General features: G+C 34.9%; 1 protein-coding gene across 1 annotated transcript in view; it reads right to left on the bottom strand.

Annotated features, from left to right (window-relative positions):
- Positions 1-1,076: 1,076 nt before the first annotated feature.
- CSN5 (COP9 signalosome subunit 5) overlaps positions 1,077-21,625 on the bottom strand; it is a 34,578-nt gene continuing 14,029 nt past the window's right edge. The window contains exons 3-6 of the mRNA XM_090402081.1: positions 20,676-20,804; positions 13,825-13,890; positions 10,298-10,495; positions 1,077-1,538 (exon numbers count right to left, since the gene is read on the bottom strand). Coding sequence (XP_090258207.1) covers positions 1,302-1,538; positions 10,298-10,495; positions 13,825-13,890; positions 20,676-20,804 — 630 coding nt within the window. The 3' untranslated portion in view covers positions 1,077-1,301. The remainder of the gene's footprint in view (positions 1,539-10,297; positions 10,496-13,824; positions 13,891-20,675; positions 20,805-21,625) is intronic.

Below are 21,625 nucleotides of genomic sequence, written 5' to 3'. Positions count from 1 at the left end.
ACCTATGGTCACTTTTAGATAGAATGATAAATAATTCTATGACATTGTGAGAGCTGCAACGCAGTTCGGGGTGGACATATTCCATACTGAAATATCTCTCTGCATAGTTTTGTGCAAGCACTGCACATTAATTCCTTAATTGCATCCTTAGGAAATTTGTAAATTTTGCCAAAAACATATTGCAATTTAATTTGTATGAAATTTACAACACATTTTTGTATAATTTATGTCCTCATTTGGCTGTAGCCATGAAATTTTTTTCATCAGGTAAAAATGTAGTTTGTCTTTAGCTTTGGGACACCAGTTTTTTTTTTTTTTTTTTTTTTGCCAGCGGGTTAAAGAGGAGACAGATCATTGCACCCAAATCAGTTACTAACCATGATATCACATCCCTAGAGTATCACTTAAAATCAGAAGGTCATCAGTATATCGCTAAGTAATTTTTCTTGTTAGGATGTATGATGAGCCTCTGTAGCTCAGTTGGTATAGACAAAGACCTTTGGTCAGAAAGACCTTGGTTTGATTCCCATCCATGATGCAAGGAACCTTGATCAGGTCTTTTTGACTGAAGGTGAGTCAGCTGGTCTCATACGGAGGTGGAGGGTTTTTCATCCCTTAAAACAAACCTTAAAAAAAATTCATGTCTGTAGATGTGTGTTTAATGGGCAAACTGGCCCATTAAACACACATCTACAGACATGAATACTTACTGTAGAGCAAGGAAGACAATGGGAAACCACCTTGTATGATAATCAATATTCCCTAGTAAAGTAGCATACTGCTACCCCCCCACCAACCATAAGGTTGAGGGAAAAACAACAACTACAACAGGATATATGAGTAGTTGTTACTATAGTAGCCAAAGCAACTAAGGCTATTAGACCAGTGTAAATTGCTCATACGAGTAAGATAAGAAGATAATCTTGAAGGTTATGAAGCATGGAAAATGATAAGTGATTTTCTAAACTTCATAGGAAGCAGGAAAACAAAGAATAGCTAGATGAAGTGACACTTAAGTATGAATTCATTTATGGCAAGGCAGATTAAAACAAAGTAATACAAATATTCAGAGCAGATGCATTAATCAATAGTAGATTGTTTAATATTTTAAAGTACACTGTAAAGAATTAAATGACAGTACAAAATACATAACAAAATAAATATTAAATAATTTTAATGGATTAAAATTTTTAAATTATACTACACAGAAATATATATATACATATATATCTGATATAGCGTTTGAATGCATTTTTTTTTTTTTTTTTTACGAAACGAATTAAATATTCAATTAACACAACCTAATTCTTCCGATTCACTTGATTGAACAAACGGTCTTTTATAACTTGAGACATTAGGCCATGAATTACTTCAATAGTAGTTTTGCAGCTGTCTTTTGTGGCCTTTGCAAGTTTATCTTCTGTACGTTTCTCATGAGGATCCATACCTAATACAAAGCCACCTCTTCCAAGCTGCGACTCTGATTGTTCTAGTTTATCAGATAAATCAAACACTTGGCCTGTTGTGTAGTCTGCATTCTGTTAAAACCATAAGGAGAAGGGAGAAAAAAAAAAACTATAAGCAAATTTCATAATGATAATAGCAGTTATCATTTATAAGTATAATAAATAATATACTGGAAGAACTTTGATATAGACTTAGGTTTTCTTTTTAAAGATATGTAATACTGTATCTCCAGAAGGGGGTGCATGTAAGCCAACTACCCAAATAGTTCACCACAAATCATGATATGCAGTAAAACATCATGACATTTCTTTTTACGAGACCGTGGGGCAGTTTGCTGCATTGAGGAAGAAGCCTCATCTGCTCATGATGTGAACACTACTTCATTTCATTTTGTTTCAAAAAAGAGATAATTTTGCTTGTAATTGTAAGTCTTTATGCAGACGACTAATCTTTCATGAATGAGGGGTTCTCTTAAAAAGATGAGGGCAAAGACCTAATATTTAAAAAACATGTTCATTCAATAAAGAAGATACAAAACAGTAACAGTAAAAATCTAACAGTTCTCCTATTTTAACCCTTTCATGTTATAATATAAAACTTGACACTTGCTCCAGAAAGCAGTTGCAAGGACAATGTGACATCTCGTCTTCAGTTGGAAAGTTCTTGATTTGAATCATGTCTAGTCCTGTTAGGTCACCAACCAAGAAACCTTTAACTGAAGGTGAGTAATTCCTGTTTCATAGAGGTAGTAAGGTTGTTTATCTTGCACACACATACAAACCTTTGAAAAATCCCCTAATGATGTCTCACCGATAAGTGCTTTTCAATAATTTATATATCTCGACCATTTACTAGAGTGCAATTTATGCTTTCTTAATCAACTCTCATTGCTAACATTTCTGCACTATTGAAAATTATCTTCATTATACAAAATCTGCATCATTTCTTATATTTCCATAAAATCCTGAGTCATGCAATCAAATCTACATATGTAGCCAAGGTTTCAGTCTGCTCAAAGTTTTATACAGCACAAAGGAACAATTATTGTCTTGTTTCTACTTGTCAGTGTCCTCAACATAGCAAAAATCCTCTTTGTTGTCTTTATTATCTGATCACCAGAGTTCAATGTGATCACTGAACTCTGGTGCACCGTCCATCATTGGTCACAAATTCTTTTGTCTCTACCATTTTTGGGATTACAGTATACCATTACATCACTGAATTTTCAAAAGTGTAAAAATATTAGCTATGGAAATTGATTAAAGTATAAATTGCATATCACAGTAAGCTACAATGAAACAATCACTCACTCATTTTTCTATTTGTCAGTTGATTCAAATATTCCTACATGAACAACAGCTGACCACCTCAACTCCAACCTATTCATTATATCATTTACATATAAGAAGAACAGCAGTGGACCAAGCATACAGTACTGTGCAGTTACTCTTTATCTTTCTAAGTCAGTCTTACAACTAATCAACTAAGCCAGTGTTTCCTAACCTTTCAGTAACTATGTATCCCCTTTTAAAATTTTAGTAACACCAGCATACCAACTCTCAGGCAAAAGCAATTATTGGAGAAGATACAACAGTATTTCATTCAAACACAAATAATTGTAAAACATATTTATTTTTTAACATTTGCATTATAATACATTACAAACATGTAAAATCTTTTTTTTAAGTATTAAATGTATTTTAGTTATATGAATCCAATATATATAGTAATTATGATAATTGAATACTTAAGGAATTGACAGCGAATACTAGAAATATAAATTAAATCAACTTTAATATATACTTTCCAATATTTCGGCAATGGCACTTTGCCATCATCATGGGAACTTAAGATAAAGACACGTGCACACAAGTACTACATAACAGCAAATGAGAAATGAAGCGAGGAAGCTACCGTTTTCCTAAAATCCTTATGGTGCCCCCCCCAGTGGGCATGTATGTATCCCAAATTTGGGGAAGTCTCATGCATCCAAATTTGTTGAGGTTTGGCATGTTCCTAAGGGCTGAGGCTGATTCCATGAATATGTTGTTTATTATTTTAACGGTATAATAGAACACAGAAACTAAGTAAATAACTAATTTATTAACTTGATGCTGATATTTCGCTGGTATTATAACCAGCATCTTCAGAGCACAAAAACCACTGTTTGTCACGATACGCGAGACTAAAACAACATGGTGTACTTAAAATTGTAGCAGCAACACAAAGACCAGAGTCCTGATTTTGGCGCCCTCTATCTGAAAAAAAAAAAAAAAAACGCTATCATATATTACTAGAGTGCTAGAAAAGTGCTAGTTTTTTCTTAATATGACTGTCTCCCAGATCTTCGGCAAGTTAATACAGCCATATTTGTTGAGATTTGGAGTGTGTTTTAGGGCTTCTGTCGCCTCTAAGAACAATCTCTCTGATTTATATGGGTTTCTGTGTAGTACTTTTGTGTTTTTCCAGTTGATCCTGTGTGCAGGGGTATCCAGAGCATGGTCTGCTAGGCCCGACTTCCCATAATGATATTTCCGGACGTATCGTTTATGTTCGCTGATGCGGATATTCACAGTTCTTCCTGTTTGACCGTAGTAGGCTTGATTGCATGAGCAGGGTACTTGGTAGACTCCTGGATGTGATAAAGGAGGAATGCTGTCCTTGGGTGAGCGGATGCGGGTGGCTAATTTGCTATATGGTCTGAATGTAGTGCGTAGTTTATGTTTATTGAGAATTCTTGAGATCTTTTCGGATGTGCCTTTAATGAAGGGGATGGTGACTGTTTTGTTGTAGTTCTCTGTGGTGGATGGTGGGAGGGGTTTCTTGGGAGTGTTTAGTATTTTGTTTATTTTTTGTGGATTGTAGCCGTTGGTCAAGAAGGTGTGGCGTAAGTGAGTGAGTTCAGCAGTAAGAGCCTTGTCATTTGAACAGATTGCTCTCGCTCTATGGGTTAGCGTTTTTAATATGCCATATTGTTGAGAAGGATGATGGTGTGATTGTTTGTGTAAGTATCTGCCTGTATGTGTGGGTTTTCTGAAAACTGAAAATGATATGGGACAGCCATGGGCTCCCCCCCCTTTCTCCCCCCTAGCCAACTTTTACATAGAACGCCTGGAAAAACAAGCAATCAATACAGCCACTCTCAAACCAACACTTTGGCTATGCTATGTTGATGATGTGCTTGCTATTTGGCCACATGGCCCTGAGACATTGAAAACATTCTTAGCACATTTAAATAGCCAACATCCAAAAATCCACTTTACTATGGAACTGGAAGCCAACAACTGTCTGCCCTTCCTGGATACACTCATCACACGTCTCCCAGATGGTTCCTTATCATTTTCAGTTTTCAGAAAACCCACACATACAGGCAGATACTTACACAAACAATCACACCATCATCCTTCTCAACAATATGGCATATTAAAAATGCTAACCCATAGAGCGAGAGCAATCTGTTCAAATGACAAGGCTCTTACTGCTGAACTCACTCACTTATGCCACACCTTCTTGGCCAACGGCTACAATCCACAAAAAATAAACAAAATACTAAACACTCCCAAGAAACCCCTCCCACCATCCACCACAGAGAACTACAACAAAACAGTCACCATCCCCTACATTAAAGGCACATCCGAAAAGATCTCAAGAATTCTCAATAAACATAAACTACGCACTACATTCAGACCATATAGCAAATTAGCCACCCGCATCCGCTCACCCAAGGACAGCATTCCTCCTTTATCACATCCAGGAGTCTACCAAGTACCCTGCTCATGCAATCAAGCCTACTACGGTCAAACAGGAAGAACTGTGAATATCCGCATCAGCGAACATAAACGATACGTCCGGAAATATCATTATGGGAAGTCGGGCCTAGCAGACCATGCTCTGGATACCCCTGCACACAGGATCAACTGGAAAAACACAAAAGTACTACACAGAAACCCATATAAATCAGAGAGATTGTTCTTAGAGGCGACAGAAGCCCTAAAACACACTCCAAATCTCAACAAATATGGCTGTATTAACTTGCCGAAGATCTGGGAGACAGTCATATTAAGAAAAAACTAGCACTTTTCTAGCACTCTAGTAATATATGATAGCGTTTTTTTTTTTTTTTTTTTTTTTTTTTCCCTACAAGGCTACAGTTATGAAGAAATTAAAAGAGAAATTGGTGGGGACTTAACCAAAGATGGCATTTCTAAATTTTTGAAGAGGTATAAGGAGATTCAGTCACTACAAAACCAAACTGGTAAAGGCAGGAAAAAGTGCACAACAGCAAGTGATGATAGAAGAATTGAGAGACTGTGCCTACATGACAGAAGAAAATCATCTGGGTGTAAACAAGATGAAATGGTGAAATACAATGTGAAGTTGAGTGCAAGGACTGTTCGGCACAGACTGCAAGAATTTGGTCTAAATGCTAGAATTCCACGAATAAAGCCATTTTTATCTCTCAAACAAGGGTTGAAAAGATTAAACTGGGCCAAAACCCATGTTAACTGGACAATGGAATAATGAGACAGTGTTATTTGGAGTGATGAGACCAAAATCTTCCTGTTTGGTAGTGATGGCATAAAATATGTAAGGAGAAGAATTGGAAAAGATTTGCATCCTGATTGCATTACACCTACTGTAAAATACCCACTTAGTGGGGTTGTATGACATCAAAAGGTGTGGGCAGAATTTTCATGATTAATGGGAATATAAATGCTCAAAAATACATAAATGAAATACTTGAGCCCAAACTGAAGCCTTCCACACGTTATCTTTTCCAAGATAATGAAGCATTTATATTTCAACAGGATTCAGCTCCATGTCATGTTGCTGCTGTGTGCAAAAAGTGGTTGCTGATTCTTTTTAAGCAGACACTCCCCCACCACCACCACCACCAAAGTATTTTTTTTAGATAGAATACAATGATCAACTGAACAAACTGTTGGTGAATATAGGTGTGAGGAAAGTTGTAGAATTGGTGGTAATATAGAGGAAGTGACTGGGGAAGGTATTGAAGAGTCAACATTGTAGGAGTGACGTTCGTAGGACTTGTAGGGGCAGTAATAATTTCTTATGTATATTCACTAATGCTAGAAGTATTCGAAATAAGGGGAACGAAATTGTTGCTTTGCTTGAGTTTATTTCCCCCAAAAATTTTGGTATAAGTGAGACGTGGTTAGATGACGATGACATCCTGACAGGAATAGAGATGAACAGATATGATATTTTACGTGAAGATAGACAGGGAAGAAAGGGAGGAGGAGTACTGTTAATGGTAGCAGATGAGTTGTGCCCATCTAAGATGGATTTGCAAGATGCAAATGGCCATGGTTTGAGGCAGTATGGTGTGAAGTAGAAGTAAACAGAATGAAATATTTAGTTTGGTATTGCTATAAACCTGGTAATATGGAGGGTAACGAGAAGGAAATGTATAGGCAAATTGGCCTAGTTAGCAAGAAATGAGTGATCATTATGGGCGACTTTAATTATGGTAATATGGAAGCAAGAGACTGGATCTGGGGGTATAGAAAATGAATTTTTGGAGTTTTTGAAAGACAATTACCTTAGGCAGCACATAACGGAGGGTATACGAGGATCAAGAGTATTGGATTTGATCATCTCATCAGATGATGTTATTATAAATGAGTTGTCAAATCTTCCACCAGTTGGTGAGAGTGACCATGAGGGTATCACTTGCAGGGTGACTAGTCATTCAAGGACATCTGTTAGAGAGGAACATATGTGGAATTATAAGATCGTAATTATGAAAAGCTCAGGAAACAGCTTGTAATAATAAATTGGAAAGAGGAACTGGATGGAAAGGATATCAATGCTGCTTGGGCTACACTCAAGAACTATTTGGTGGAGGCAATATCAGACAGTATTCCAAAGGTTGAGGGTAAATAGAGTAGGTGTAAAATGGATGAATCAAGAGATAAGGTATGCAATCTGGAAGAAGGTATTAAGGAAGAAAACTTCCTTAATACCTTCTTCCAGAAGGTATTAAGGAAGTTTATAGCACAAGTTTATACTCATTTTGTGTTGTAAACACAAAATGAGTATTTATAACAACCAGTTGCATGAGAAGTACAAAGAGCAGGCGAGTAAGGCAACTCGCTTGATAAGGGTAGCAAAAGTGCAATATGAGCAGCAGTTAGCTAAAGCGGCCAAAAAAAATCCTAAGGAGTTTTTTTCGATATGTGGCCAGTAGAAGAAAGAATGATTATGATAGGATGGGATTGATTGGAGAAAACGGAGGAATGATAACTGCTGCAGAGGATATAGTTGAGATATTTAATGAGCAATTTATAAAGGTATTTCATTCTTGTGAATGTGCCATCATGCAGAACTTGAAAGCAGTGGGAAAGAAGGAGGAGGAACTGTTAGTAAGCGAGCAGGAGGTATATGAGGAAATGAATAGACTTGATGTAAATAAGGCTGTGGGACTTGATGCTATTTCACCATGTGTTTTGAGGGAATGTGCCAGAGAGTTAATAGTTTTTGCATATCTTTTCAACATGAGTCTCTCACTGGGTCAAGTTCCAAAAGAGTGGAAAATTGTTCCAATTCATAAGGGAGGTGATAAGAGTAAAGCTTTGAATCACAGACCAGTCTGTGTGTCTGGAGTTGTGGTTAAGGTATTAGAGAAGTTAGTTAGTTAGGACTAAGATTCAGGGGTTGACAACAGAAAAATACTCTTTGGAGGCCAGCATGGATTTACTCAAGGAAGATCGTGCTTTAGCAATCTGCTTACTTTTTATAATAAAGTGACAAATGCGTTGGATAAGGGTATTGCATATACAGTAGTATATTTAGATTTTGCAAAGGCATTTGATAAATTGCCACATGACAAGCTGGTAATTAAATTGGAGTGGATGGGGCTGAACAGTAGATTAGTTTGCTGGATTGGAGGTTGGCTGTCTGATAGGTATCAGTGAGTTGTCTATGGAGGAGCGATATCCCAGAAGAGGAAAGTTACCAGTGGTGTACCTCAAGGGTCTGTTTTGGGTCCATAGCTGCTTAATTTGTATGTAAATGATATTTGGAGAGGTCTGAATGGTGATATGAAGTTGTTTCCAGATGATGCAAAGTTGGGGAGAGCTATCAGGACCAGTGCGGATGCTGTAGCTTTACAAGAGGAAGAATACACTAGCTGAATGGGTAAATGAGTGGGGATGTCAATTCAATGTTTCGAAGTGTAAGGTTTTGAAATATGGGAAGCAGAGATGAGATGTAAAGTACACAATTGGTGGAAATATCTTGGAAGAGGTAGAGAAGATGAGAGATCTGGGAGTGATTGTAGACAAGGACCTAAAATTTCGTGGACATGTTACTAAAATTGTGAAGACAACACAGCGGATAATGGGAATGATGAGAAGGACACTGACTTGTAGAAGTAAGGATATTATGGTTCCTTTGTATAAGGCTTTGATCAGGCCACATGTGGATTACTGTTCACAGATCTAGTCACCTGGTTTTCAAAAAGATACGTTAGAAAAAGTTCAGAGGCGATTGACTAAGGTGGTTTCTGGTCTCTGGAATGTAGAGTATAAAGACAGATTGACAAAATGCAATTTGCAGAAATGGGGGGGGGGGATATGATCGAGACATATAAGCTGTTAAGGAGTTATTACCAAATTAATGTTGGGGAGGTTTTGCACAGAATGGGTGAAGATAGCAGGAGAACAAGAGGTCATCCCCAGAAGCTGTATAAGGAGGGTGTGAGCAAGGGAGTGAGGAGCAGGTTTTTTTGCATGGAGAGTGGTGAGTGCAGAGACAGTGAATATATTTAAGGCATGGTATAATAAACTGTGTGTATAACAGTGGACCTCCCACGATGAGTCTTTGACTCCATGGAGGTTTTTATAATAATAATAATAATAATAATAAGAAGAAGAAGAAAACAGTCATGAATAAAATTTCCAAAAAAGATCTGGGAAGCAAGAGATTAGCTAAACAGATATTTACAATGAAGTTGAAAATTTTATTAGAAACATCAACTGAAGGAACGATTAAGATGCAGATGGGTAAAGATACTTAAGACTATTCCAGAAGCTGGAAGGCAAAGGAGATATCAAATTAGAAATTTAACAAAGATAAAATTTAGGAGAAAGCTTAAAAAATTAATAATGAACTCCTAACTATTACATTATTAGTAGAGAACCTGCAGAACATAAGAAGAGTTTGTTATAGTGAAAGCTGAGTGTAGCATTTATCTCAGTAACATCAATTAATTAAATACTTAAAACAGTAGCATTTTACATATATGCTCATTAGCCAAAACATTATGGCCACCCAACCTAACTTAATGTTGGCCAGAAACAGGCCAGTGGTGGTATCCTGGTATAGGTATTATTCTTGTGAACAACATCAGATCCTCTCATTCCCATTGAACATACATCCTCACCACTACATCTCGGGATTGTTTTTGGAGTAATTACTTTACTACATGGTGACAATGCAGCCTGATGGATTTGGACTCTTTCAGCAAGACAATGTCCTATATATGATATGCTCTTTGAAACACGCTTGCACTGCAAGTGTGTTTCAAAGAGCATATTATCAAAGCATTCTGCATGCCCCTGGCAAACTAATTCTCCTGATTTGAATCCTATCAAACATTTGTGAGATTACACAGAAAGAACATCTGCAATTGATGTCAGTACTTTGTTGACCTCTAGGATGTTACTCCACTAGACCAGAATTTCATGGTCTAGTGGAGTCACTGCCAAGATGGGTGCGAATGCTTATCTTGGACAAAGGAGACCCAACATGCTACTAGGGTAGACGGACATAATGTTTTGGTTCATGAGTGTATATTCATACTTACAGTTAACAGACTGGAAGAACTTAACGTGTTCACCCAGTATTTGTTCCAAAGGGAATCTAAGAGTCGTCTATCAAGTTTTGATTTAAAATATGAAACCTCCAATGCATAGTACTGCTTACAATGAACTCCAAAGTCTTCAATTTTATTAAGAGGAATTGTCTGGTACTCTGATGGCCCTTCATCAGGAGGTTTGTATCCCTGTTTAAACATTTAGAGAAGAAGAAAAATTATAATATTCTATAGCAAATTATTGTTTTTTCAATACTTATTGATTTTTACTAAGATATATATTTTCTGAATAAGCATGATTATAATAATTAATATTAACTCATTAAATTTTTATGATTAAAATAATTAATATTAACTCTGAATACTTAATGACAATTCAGTATTTTCAATATGTTTTGCATAAGGCTCCTGCCCAGTTAAGTGAAAATACTCTTTGGTTGATAAGATGTTGGTTTAAATCCCATCTAAGGTGTAAGGAACTTTCATAATGGATTTTCAACTGAAGGTGAATTAGCCAGTTTCATAAAGGAGTTTTTTCTCATATTTTTTTCTCCCACAAAACAGCGAGTAAAATAGATTCTGATCAATTTGGCTAACAGCAGTAATTTTTATAAATAATCTTTGTTTTTCTAATTCTGATAAAGAATGCAGTCTTCAGCCATTTACTGTAATTCTGATTAATTCTAAATTATATTATATGAAAAACATTTTGTAACTTATCTCACATGAATTTCATGTGAACATTCAAAATTAGGTACATGCATGCTAGATATGGCTAGAAGTGGTCTACAGCACTATATACTGGGAACACTTTTTTTTTTAATATAAAATAATTCTCCATAACATAAAATAGTTTTATTGATACAATTATCCCATATAATATATATATTTTTTTCATGAGTTAAAATTGTTCTGAGCAGAGTGGTTAAGATGCATGCTAATCTTTTCAAATATGTTATACATTAGTCCAAAAAAAAAAATCAAAAATAATCTTCTGAAACCTTTGGAAGGAAAGAAACAAAATTGAAATCAGTGATATCAATGAAATTAATAGCATGCTGCAATTACACACTGCTTGGAAAGAACCAATGGACATCATAGTGTGAGGTTTAAATCACCTTAATAAGCTATAGGATCTTCTTTCACTGCAGCGATGCTATGGGACATACTTTCCACAAGCATATGATATCGATCAATGGAAATTTCAGACAATTCTTCCTGTAGGCATGTAATGAGGTCTTGGACTGTTGAACGGATGTCCCTTGACTTCACCTGATGATCCAGACACCCCACAGGTGTTGAACAGGGTTGAGATCAAGGCTCTGTGGAGGCCAGTCAAGGGTGGTGACATTTATTTCTACAAACTACACAGTTGCAGCAGCAGGCTTATGAAACAATGCACTGTCTTGATGAAAGAGACAATGGTCAGTTCCACAGAAACGCTGAAAAGTAGGAAGTATTGCACTGTCCAGATACCTTTCTGAGTTCAATGTTTGTGGCATCACAAAAAAAAAATACAAATGTACTATAGGTTTAGTAATAACCTTTCATGGGTGGTAACCACACACATGCACACATATATATATATGCATGTATGAGGGGTAAAAAAAAGGTCCGAGGCCAAAAACCAGGAACATACCATCAAGCCGTCACCTCCAAATTTCATAGTTGGGGTTACGCACCCTAGTAAGAGACATTGCTGGGCATCTGCTACACCCATCCATTTGCTTGAATAAGGGGATAGCACAATTCATCAATCCATAACACAGTTTTACAAGCTTCCATGTCCCACTGTACATGCTCTTTGCACCGCTGCAAGTTGGTTTGGGTAATGTAGGGCTGTCCTACCATGGAAACCAAGTTGCGAGCCTTGTTTCTGAATGTTTTTGTGCAGATTCATATTCCAGTCGATCCTGGAACTCCATTCAACATATCGGCAGACGAATGATGGTTTTGTCATAATATCCTTCACAGCATCCTAGATGGCATGCTCGGTGAGTATGTATGTGGGTAGTAGTTGTAGTTGACTCCTTGTGCTTCCATCTCAGTATGGTATTACTGATTGTTACTGTATTACAATGCCTCTTTCAAACTCTGTCAGTTCCCTTCTTGTGGCCATTTCACCCAAACACAGCTGCACTAACTTGAGAGCATCATATTCCTCCAATTTATACTGGCTACAAACATGTGATTTGTTACGTGGCAAGATGCATTTTGCACATGGAGGGGGGAGGTTGTCTGGTGACTTTTTTCCAAGCAGTGTATGTCAAAAGGCTAGTTCCAGTTGATGCAAGTACTTTCAATTTCTTATTATTATATGAAGGATCATTTCAAAAATTCTGCACACTGTATCCATGTTAAACCAAATATTTATTTAAAAAAATACATTTAAGGCATCGTTGATGTAAAATCTCCATTCCCCCCCTTATCAGCACTGCACAACATTTGGGGATAAATCTCATATTCCTGTCAGCAAACCAGTTTTCTTAATGTTTTCCGTTAACTCTCCACAAAAGTGTTGCTTATATATATATATATATATATATATATATATATATATATATATATTTTTTTTTTTTTTTTTGTTTATTTCCATATTTAATTTGCAAACTTCACTTAAAATTATGTATAGATGTGAAATGTTTCACTTTGTATAAGTTTTCCATTCTGGATTTAGTTTTCAATATTAACAATAAGGATCACTTTATAAACCTTGTCAATGGTAGTACAGCATTTCCCACAGAAGTACTTTGAAATCAGAGAACATATCAATGTCTGGAAGGCTCATGTATGCATTGTACATGGGGAAGGTGAGAATGTACTTGGCATCTATCTTCCCCCATATAAGGTTTAAATTTTGATGAATGAAACACTAGGCACTGCACAGTATCCTGAGTCAGATTCTTCCTTCATTTTTAAGTCTTATTTCACAGAACAAAAATACCAGAAAGAGAAAACAAGCATATAATGTTTTTACTCAGGGTCTGGCTTACAAACATGAAAGTAGAAATGCTTATTTCATCCCACTGGTCATGTTTGTGCAAAATTTCTGAAATGATCCTCATATATAAGTATTTCTGATTTTCACTTTTCAAAGATATTCTTTAAAAACTATCTATCTCCTAGACATCAAAATTGCATATGCGTGAAGTCTTCCTGACTTCATATACCCTAAGATAAATGTGCTTAGGAACTGTATAAATTCTCTTTTTTTATTTCTTTCCATGTGATGTTTCTTCTGCCTAATTCTAACTATATTTTTTATTCTATTAGTCTTTTTCTCACACCACCACACAGCCTCAAAACTGCTGTCTCCATACTACCACCACCACTTATATTCTTAATTATGATCCTTGTAGGACTTACTTTCTTCCCCCTCTATCTCCTTTGTCCTAATTGAAAATATTATACTTCTCTTATTCTATTCCTATATCCTCATCTGTAAGTGAAGTTTCACTCATGCCAATAATTTTTGAACCACAAATTACTCAATTAAGGCAACAAATAAATATAATTACCTTTGGATAAGTTCGGAATGCACCCAAATTCACTTTACCAGCTGATATAGTTCTCACTGGATCAATCTGAAAAGCATGATAATTAATTCGTATGTATGAACCAATCAATTATAAAATCATTCAAAATGTGAATAAATTTACATTTTGAATAACCATGAGCAGAAATAGGAACAGATATTTGAATAACTCATTAAATTTACAAAATTCACAAGCGTATACATACACATGATAATATGGCTAAACATACGAAGTTTTGTAAATAACGAGAAACTTGTTAATTTTTATGATGGTTTAATAATAATACCAATATTATTATTAATAAATGATACAGGTAGTTTCTGACTTTTTAAATTAATTCGTTCCTAGCATAAGCTTGTAAAGCAAAAACTTGTAAAGTATGAATTATTTCCCACAACCTTAATGTTAAAAACAGGAGTTATGTTTCCAAACAATGAAATTTCACCATAGTAATGTCATAGAATAAAGGTCAACAAAATAATATTTTATACTTAAAGAATGATTTATTTATCCACAGAAATGAAAACATAGCTTTTAAAATCAAGCAAGTTATAATAATACAGAATCATCAAATGCACATTCATTGACGGTTCATCTAAGCAGTTTCTTTTTATTAACATCATGCTCTACAGTATTAATTTGTTTTGGCTTCCTATACAGTATTAATAAAACAGATAAATATGAAATGAGACAAGACAGTGAAAATCAAGAGCAACACAACCACTCTTTGTAACATGAGCATGGTAACTGCTTTATCTTATATGAGTCAGTTAGATGCTCTCCTCTGCCTGAATGAACATAGAGTAGTACTGTATTGTATAGCTATGTGCAAGATTTGAAATGACGTATATATAAATGTTCAGCATTTATTTATTGCAATTAATGTTCATATTTTCAATTTTTTGTCGATTCTTGATATCAGGAAAAAAAGAACTTGTAAACCTGGAACTACCTGTATATGAACATGGAGACACAAGAAAGTTCATTACTTTCTTGTGTCTCCATGAAATTCCTATATAAAATTTACAGAACAAACTCAATATAAGTGACAATTCAAAAATATAGAATAACAACAGTGGATTTCAAGAGATGCAAGCTGTATGCTAGAGTGGTATAGTACAGCAGATATAAGATTGCTACATATACATTCGAACTTTGTTGTAATGAGCAAAATACTATGATGATTTCAATTTATGCTTATTCCCATACAACTGCTCACTTTTATAATGAGCATACTACATGAATATACCATAAAAATTTTAGCAACTATGCAAACATTCTTAAAGTGTTAATTGGCCTATACATGATCTATCTGGCCTAAAGCCAGACTGCTCTCTTCTTATGTTCTCATCTAAAATATTAAAGATTCTTGAAAGAATAATTTTACAGAAAATTTTGCTAATGACACATAGCAATTATTATATACTTTTCTAAATCTTCTTTCTTTGGTACTTTTACCATTATTCCTGTATTTCAATTCCTGGGGAGTGTCTCTTTTCCCTATATATCTTGGAATAGTGGGTACTGCATATCTGTGATTGTTGTGGTGTCATATTTTAGAACCTCTGCCGTGATACCATCATGTCCTGCCACTTTCCAATTTTTCATTTCTTTAATAGCCTTTTTTATCTAAAATTTAGATGGTGGGCAGTATCAATTTTTAATTCATCTAAAATGTTGTCTCCACCTTTCCAGTTGTTCTTCTGCTGACACTAGAATTTTTCTATTGAGATACTTTGCTGGGACATTCTTTTGTGTGACTTCTCCATACAAAGACTTCTTATAATACTGTGTAACTCTATGCTGTTATACTTGTCTGCAGCTTGTTGAGCCCTTGATGCCAGTTCTTCAAACCATTGCTGTTTATCTTTTCTAGCACTTCTCTTAACTTTTTTATTTAAAATCTTATATTTATCTTTAAGTTCATTTTCCTTTTGGGGAGTATTACTTGCATATAATTTCAGCCCCCCCCCCTCTTCATCCAGTAGTCTCCAATTCTTCTTTTTGTTTATCTTTCTTTCTTTTAGCATATCCTAAAACATGTTCTGCTATATGATTAAGGCCTTTTTTATATTTTTCTATTTTAGCCTCTATATCATCATTCCTTATATCCACTCCTCCATTAAAATCATATCCATACTTTCCTTTAACTTTATTTTAAACTCATTACAGACTTCAGCATTTTGTAATTTAGCAATATCAAATTTCCATCTATTAAATGCTTTCCCCTGATGATTTTTTTGAATATTTAACTACATAGATCCCAATATTAGATGATGATCTGAGTCAATATCAGCACTTATTTTATTGCGGACATCTAATAACATTTTCCTGCACCTCTGGATGATGGCAATATGATCTATTTGATTTTGTGTTTTGCTATATGGCGACACCCAGGTTACTTTATGTATTCTCTTATGCTGGAGGATTGTGCCATCTAATACTAAGTTATATTTGCCACACAGTTCCACCAACATTTCTCCATTTATATTTCTCTCTCCCAACCATGCTTACTAGCCCATCATTATTTGCACCAACTTTAACGTTGAAGTCATCCACGAGAAGTATGCTCTCGTTACCATGTGTCATCATCAAGGTCTTATCAAGCAGACTAAAACTTTTCTTTTTCTTCGAAGGATGCATTCTCAGTTGGGGAATACACTGAACAACTCTTAGCCTTCCAAATTTATTTTTAAGACTTACTGTTAAGATATTTGCTCTGAAATTGGTTCCCACCCAATCATTGCTTAACTAAATCTTTTGCTCATGAGGATTCCAACTCCATATTAATGTATATCAGTTATATTGGGCATCCCTGAATAAAGAAACACATTCCCATTAAAATTTATTCTACCAATACCATTCCATCTTACTTTGCTAACCCCCAATAATTCAATTTTATATTTTTCCATCTCTTTCTATTTTTAACATCCCAATGGAATGTTAAAACTTTTTGATAGTTTTAACATTCCATTGGCCACTTTGTGTCCTAATTTTCCAAGCTTTAGTCGATATGAAGGAGTCCATCTGATTTCTGCATTTATCCGACTTGAAAACAATATTTAAATTTTTGGAGGCTTGCAGATTGTTAGCCAAAGAGTTCCTATTCTGGTGGTAGGGCTGCTACCTCAGCATCCAGACATACATTTTTTATACACACGCATTTACTTTCATGTAGATGTTTCAGTTATACCACCGATACCTGGTCACCAGAGCCTCATTTGTGATAACAGGTTCTACCACGAGAAGGTGAGGGTGGTATTTGAGCGGGAGAGGGTATATGTTATATATCATGAAGTCAAGGACTTCATAATATTATGAAATCACCACCCCTTAGAACCAGATAATTTCACCATACTTGAACTTTATGATAGCAAGTGCTTCTCTGAGAGCAACATCAATGAGTGGAATATTAATCATAGTAATATCTCATAAAACACTTACTTCTTGTAGAGGAGTGATTTCCGAATGGGATATCCTTTGTTTGTGATGCCATATGCAATAAATTGTGGAATAAATTATCAGATGGTGGAATGAGGTTAAAGATGATAATCAAGGATTATCATCTTTAACTTCATTGTACATATGGCAAGGTTGGCCTGCCCACTCACCAACCAAAAGGCTGCAGGTTCGAATCCCACCGTGGGCATGGATGTTTGTGATTGTCTGTGAAAATACTAGTGGTGGTGGTGGGCGGTAGATAGTGTTGGTGTAGTTGCATTTTGTTGTAGTTGGTGGATTGAGTGATGGAGACAGAGAGTTGTCGAGTAGGTACCCTCCCTCGATGAGTCTTTGGACTCCCTTGGCGGTATCACGTAATAATAATAATAAAATAATATCTATGCACTGTTTAGATGAAGTCTTATCAAAGCCTTGCAAAGTCAGATAATAACCTCTTTTGCCTTATAAGTTGGTGTTCTCTTCAACAGTATAATTATGTGATGAGATAACATAACCATTTTAACAATGCACCCTCTAAAATGTAACTTACTGCCCACTATAACCCGAGTTTTTAACTTCATTGATTACTTGCAGTAAATTCTCGTTATTATGATACTCCACACACAATGTTCTTTGTCCATAATGCACAATCTTATATTCAGAGACAGATACTCATTATTATCATCTTCCCTATAGTCTTTACAGTAAACCTGCATGGATAGATATTGAATTAGATAACAGATGTCTCTTATTACTCACCCCAACTTAGTATCATCACCACCCCACTGAATATTATCCTCTATTTCATCCTCAATATCATTAATATATAAGTTAAATAATGGCTGAAGTGCAGAATCCTGTGGCACATCAATTGGCACCTTCCTTTTCTTAGAAGCAGTGCCTTCATATATCACTTTCTGATACCTGTCAGTCATCTGCTCTCCTATCCATGTCAAGTTTATTGTGAATACCCATTGCTCTAAGTTTGTAAGTTTAGTATAACAACCCCACATGTTGATTGCTGTCAAATATACTGGAAAGATCCAGAAGTATCGTGGTATATTCACTTCCCTTATCTAATTCTGCTGTCACTCTATTAGAGAACATGAGCAGATTACTAATGCTGTCCCTATCAAGGATCCTAGTGGTATTTCCCCAACCCTAGATGTAATTTCCAATCAGCATTTCCATAACCTTGATGACTGCATGCCACACCAGAGATACTGATTAATATATAATCTGCTGCATCAGTTCTGCTCCTCGTACTGGCATTATCTTGCTGTCCTTCCACTTATTAGAAATCATATGTGTTAAGACTCAAGATAAGCAGCATTGCTAACTCTCTCTTGAACATTACTTCAGTACTGCTAGTCTACCCAGTCCAATTATTGTATTCAAATCAAGATCTTGCAACAGCTTTAATATATCTAGCTCAGTCATATATATTATTTCATCTACTTTTCTCTATACATCCAGAGAGCTAACAGGTCCTGGAATATTTACGTTATTGAAATGATCCCTTAAGAATCTGGATATTTCTAACAGATCTGAATTTTCCTGACACATTCACTGAGAACATTCTTCCATGGTGATTTTTCCTTTTACTTGCTACACAGTAAGAAAATTTGCTTAGCCTTCCTTTGGTCTGTTTTGTCTTCCATCCATGGAGGGTTGTAAACCTATAGTATGCTACTACAGCTAAGGATTTTTGTATCTTTTTTTAATTTTATTTTTTACATTGTCCAGAAACCTTGCTCCTTGAGATTAAAAATTAAAAACTTTTTCAAGTCACTTCAGACCTCCAATAAGTGGGATCATGGTCTCACAGGGATAATGAAATACATCTGCCACCTAAAGACAATCACAAACATCCATACCTATGGCAGGATTTGAACCTATCCGTTGGTTGAAGAGCAGATACATTAATTACTTGGCCAACCACCTCTTTGTCTAATTTCTCCACATATTAATCTGATTTGGCCATTACTTTTTGAGTCTGCTCTTTATAAAACTGTTTCCAAAATATGCAAGGTCAACATAACGGTATTAAATGTATGAATAATTTTTTTTTGGTTGAAATGAGCACTCTATGTCTACTTTCTTTCTTTCTTTTTTTGTAAACATTACTTGTCATTTTTTTGCAGTTGTATAGATAATATATCTGACAATGTGGCACAGTCATTTGTCATGGATTGAATTAATCATACTACATCACTCTAAAAATTGAAGTCACCTACAACTTGATTTAAAATCATTAAATTACAACATTCAATCATATTTACTATATATTTATAATGCGAACTAGAAATTTTGTTTGAAAACAAGCCCTAAAATATCATGTCCACGTATAATGTGATCTGTTAATCTTGTTCCCTAACATTATAAATAAAACAATACAAATTAACAAAAGAAATATTTATTTTAAAACAAAATGTCAAAATACAATACGAATTAACGAAAGAAATATTTATTTTAAAACAAAATGTCAAAATCCTTTAAATTCTTCTTCATCTTTTGAGTCATCAAACATTTCATTTATAAATTCATCTGTAGGCATTGCGTCATCAGTGTAGTAGTTGTCATCATCGTCAAAAGTCAAGACTGTCTTTTTTGCTTACGCCAAAGTCTAATATTACTCTCTGCTACAACAAATTCTCTCATAGCAACACTGTTATTATATTCTTCTGCAAATTGCATGACACACAATTTAAATCCTGCTTCAAAAGATGAACGTTTATGTTTCTGTACGAATAATATTTAAAATGAACTGTGGTCAAGTAGATTTGGCTGCATAGGCATTAGGTAGTATATATTGTGTGTGCAAGTCTAATAAGATGTTATATTTTTTAAGATCCACATATAATGCGAACCCCTAACTTTAGACCATAAATTTTTCGCATTATATGCGATAATATACGGTAATTATGTCTTTTAACAAGTTTGCCAACATCTTTAATGTTACATTCATTATTTTTTTTGCCCGACCATCACAATTTCTTGTTACAACAGATAACAGACCTATCTGAGTTCCTGTTCTTTTAAACTTTACATTAACTGAAACTAAATGTTAATTTTATATGCACATTAAAAATTACCGAACATTAAAATAGAGATTTTGAAACAAAAGAACTGAAAAGCATATAAAATCCTATTCAGAACAGGAGGAATGAGGGATCCTCTTATCTAATATTGAATCAAACAAGTTTCAATTATTCATTCCATGCATCTTAATTTATAATCCTATATATAATAATATAATGAATTTAATTGCAAGTATTCGTTTAAAGAAAGTTCTAAAATTCAGTTTGTTTTCAGTGCATTTTATTTGCTGCTCTCCATACATGGCTCCCATGTATAATAAATTACAAGACAGAAAACAGGATACGACTTACCACTATAGCAACAAATGGCTCTTGAAATTGCTGGTTTAACATCTGAGTACTAACATCAATACCAGAAAGCCAACAACCATAGCCAGGATGACTGTGATACCAACCAATCACATTTTCCAAGCGACCGACCTGGGCAATAAATAAAACTATATGATTAACTTTGTTAAATACAGTAATGTAGTTGGTCATGTACAAACTGGTGTTATTTGAAAACTTTACTAATTCAAAACTATAAAAAAATAAGAACAATTTAAAAGTTAGCTGCATATGAGAAATTAGAAATGAAACAGAATAATAACCCATTAGTGCGACTCACTGCAACACCAATCTCTTTATTATACAGAGAAAAAAAACAAGTCTGAAGTTATGAAGTCAGATATGCTCATGGCAAGGAGAGCAATAAATGGAATTCACAAAGCTAATTGGTGTTCCTCGAATCCCTTGATAAGAAATTTTTCTCAACATACAGGGTGATATCATAATTCTCAACTTTGTTCATCTGAGTTTTAATTTTTGGATGCCAAAGTTGCAATATCTGTAATATGTTTATGTCAAGAAAGAATGGAGGTTAAAGTAATCCAAGAAGAGAAATTTCATCTTGCCTAAATGATTGAACTTTCTGAAAATTAAGAATGGAAGAAAAGAGTTCTTTTTTTGTGAGAAATAAGACAAGACTAGGTTTTACTAGCATTGAAATTAACAAGATAGAACAAGGCACACCATGTAGAATGGTTCAGAGATCAAAGTTTACAGTTGTTGAAGTTGATAGTCTGAAATTTCTGGATTTTGTTTAGTGCAATAAAGATCCATTTACCATTATATGTAATATGCATCCAGATAGAAAGCTGTCATCAGTTACAGAAGATGGAAGACATATCTACACGATGGGATTACTAGACCTTTTGTGCCAAACCTGATCAAATGTTTCAGAGATATCAACAGCAACAGCT

Source organism: Typopeltis vanoorti, chromosome 12 (genome assembly GCF_054136105.1).
Source record: "Typopeltis vanoorti isolate ZY-2024b chromosome 12, IOZ_Tvanoo_1.0, whole genome shotgun sequence".
In the NCBI taxonomy this organism is placed as follows: domain Eukaryota; kingdom Metazoa; phylum Arthropoda; class Arachnida; order Uropygi; family Thelyphonidae; genus Typopeltis; species Typopeltis vanoorti.
This window is presented reverse-complemented; position numbering and strand designations above follow the sequence as displayed.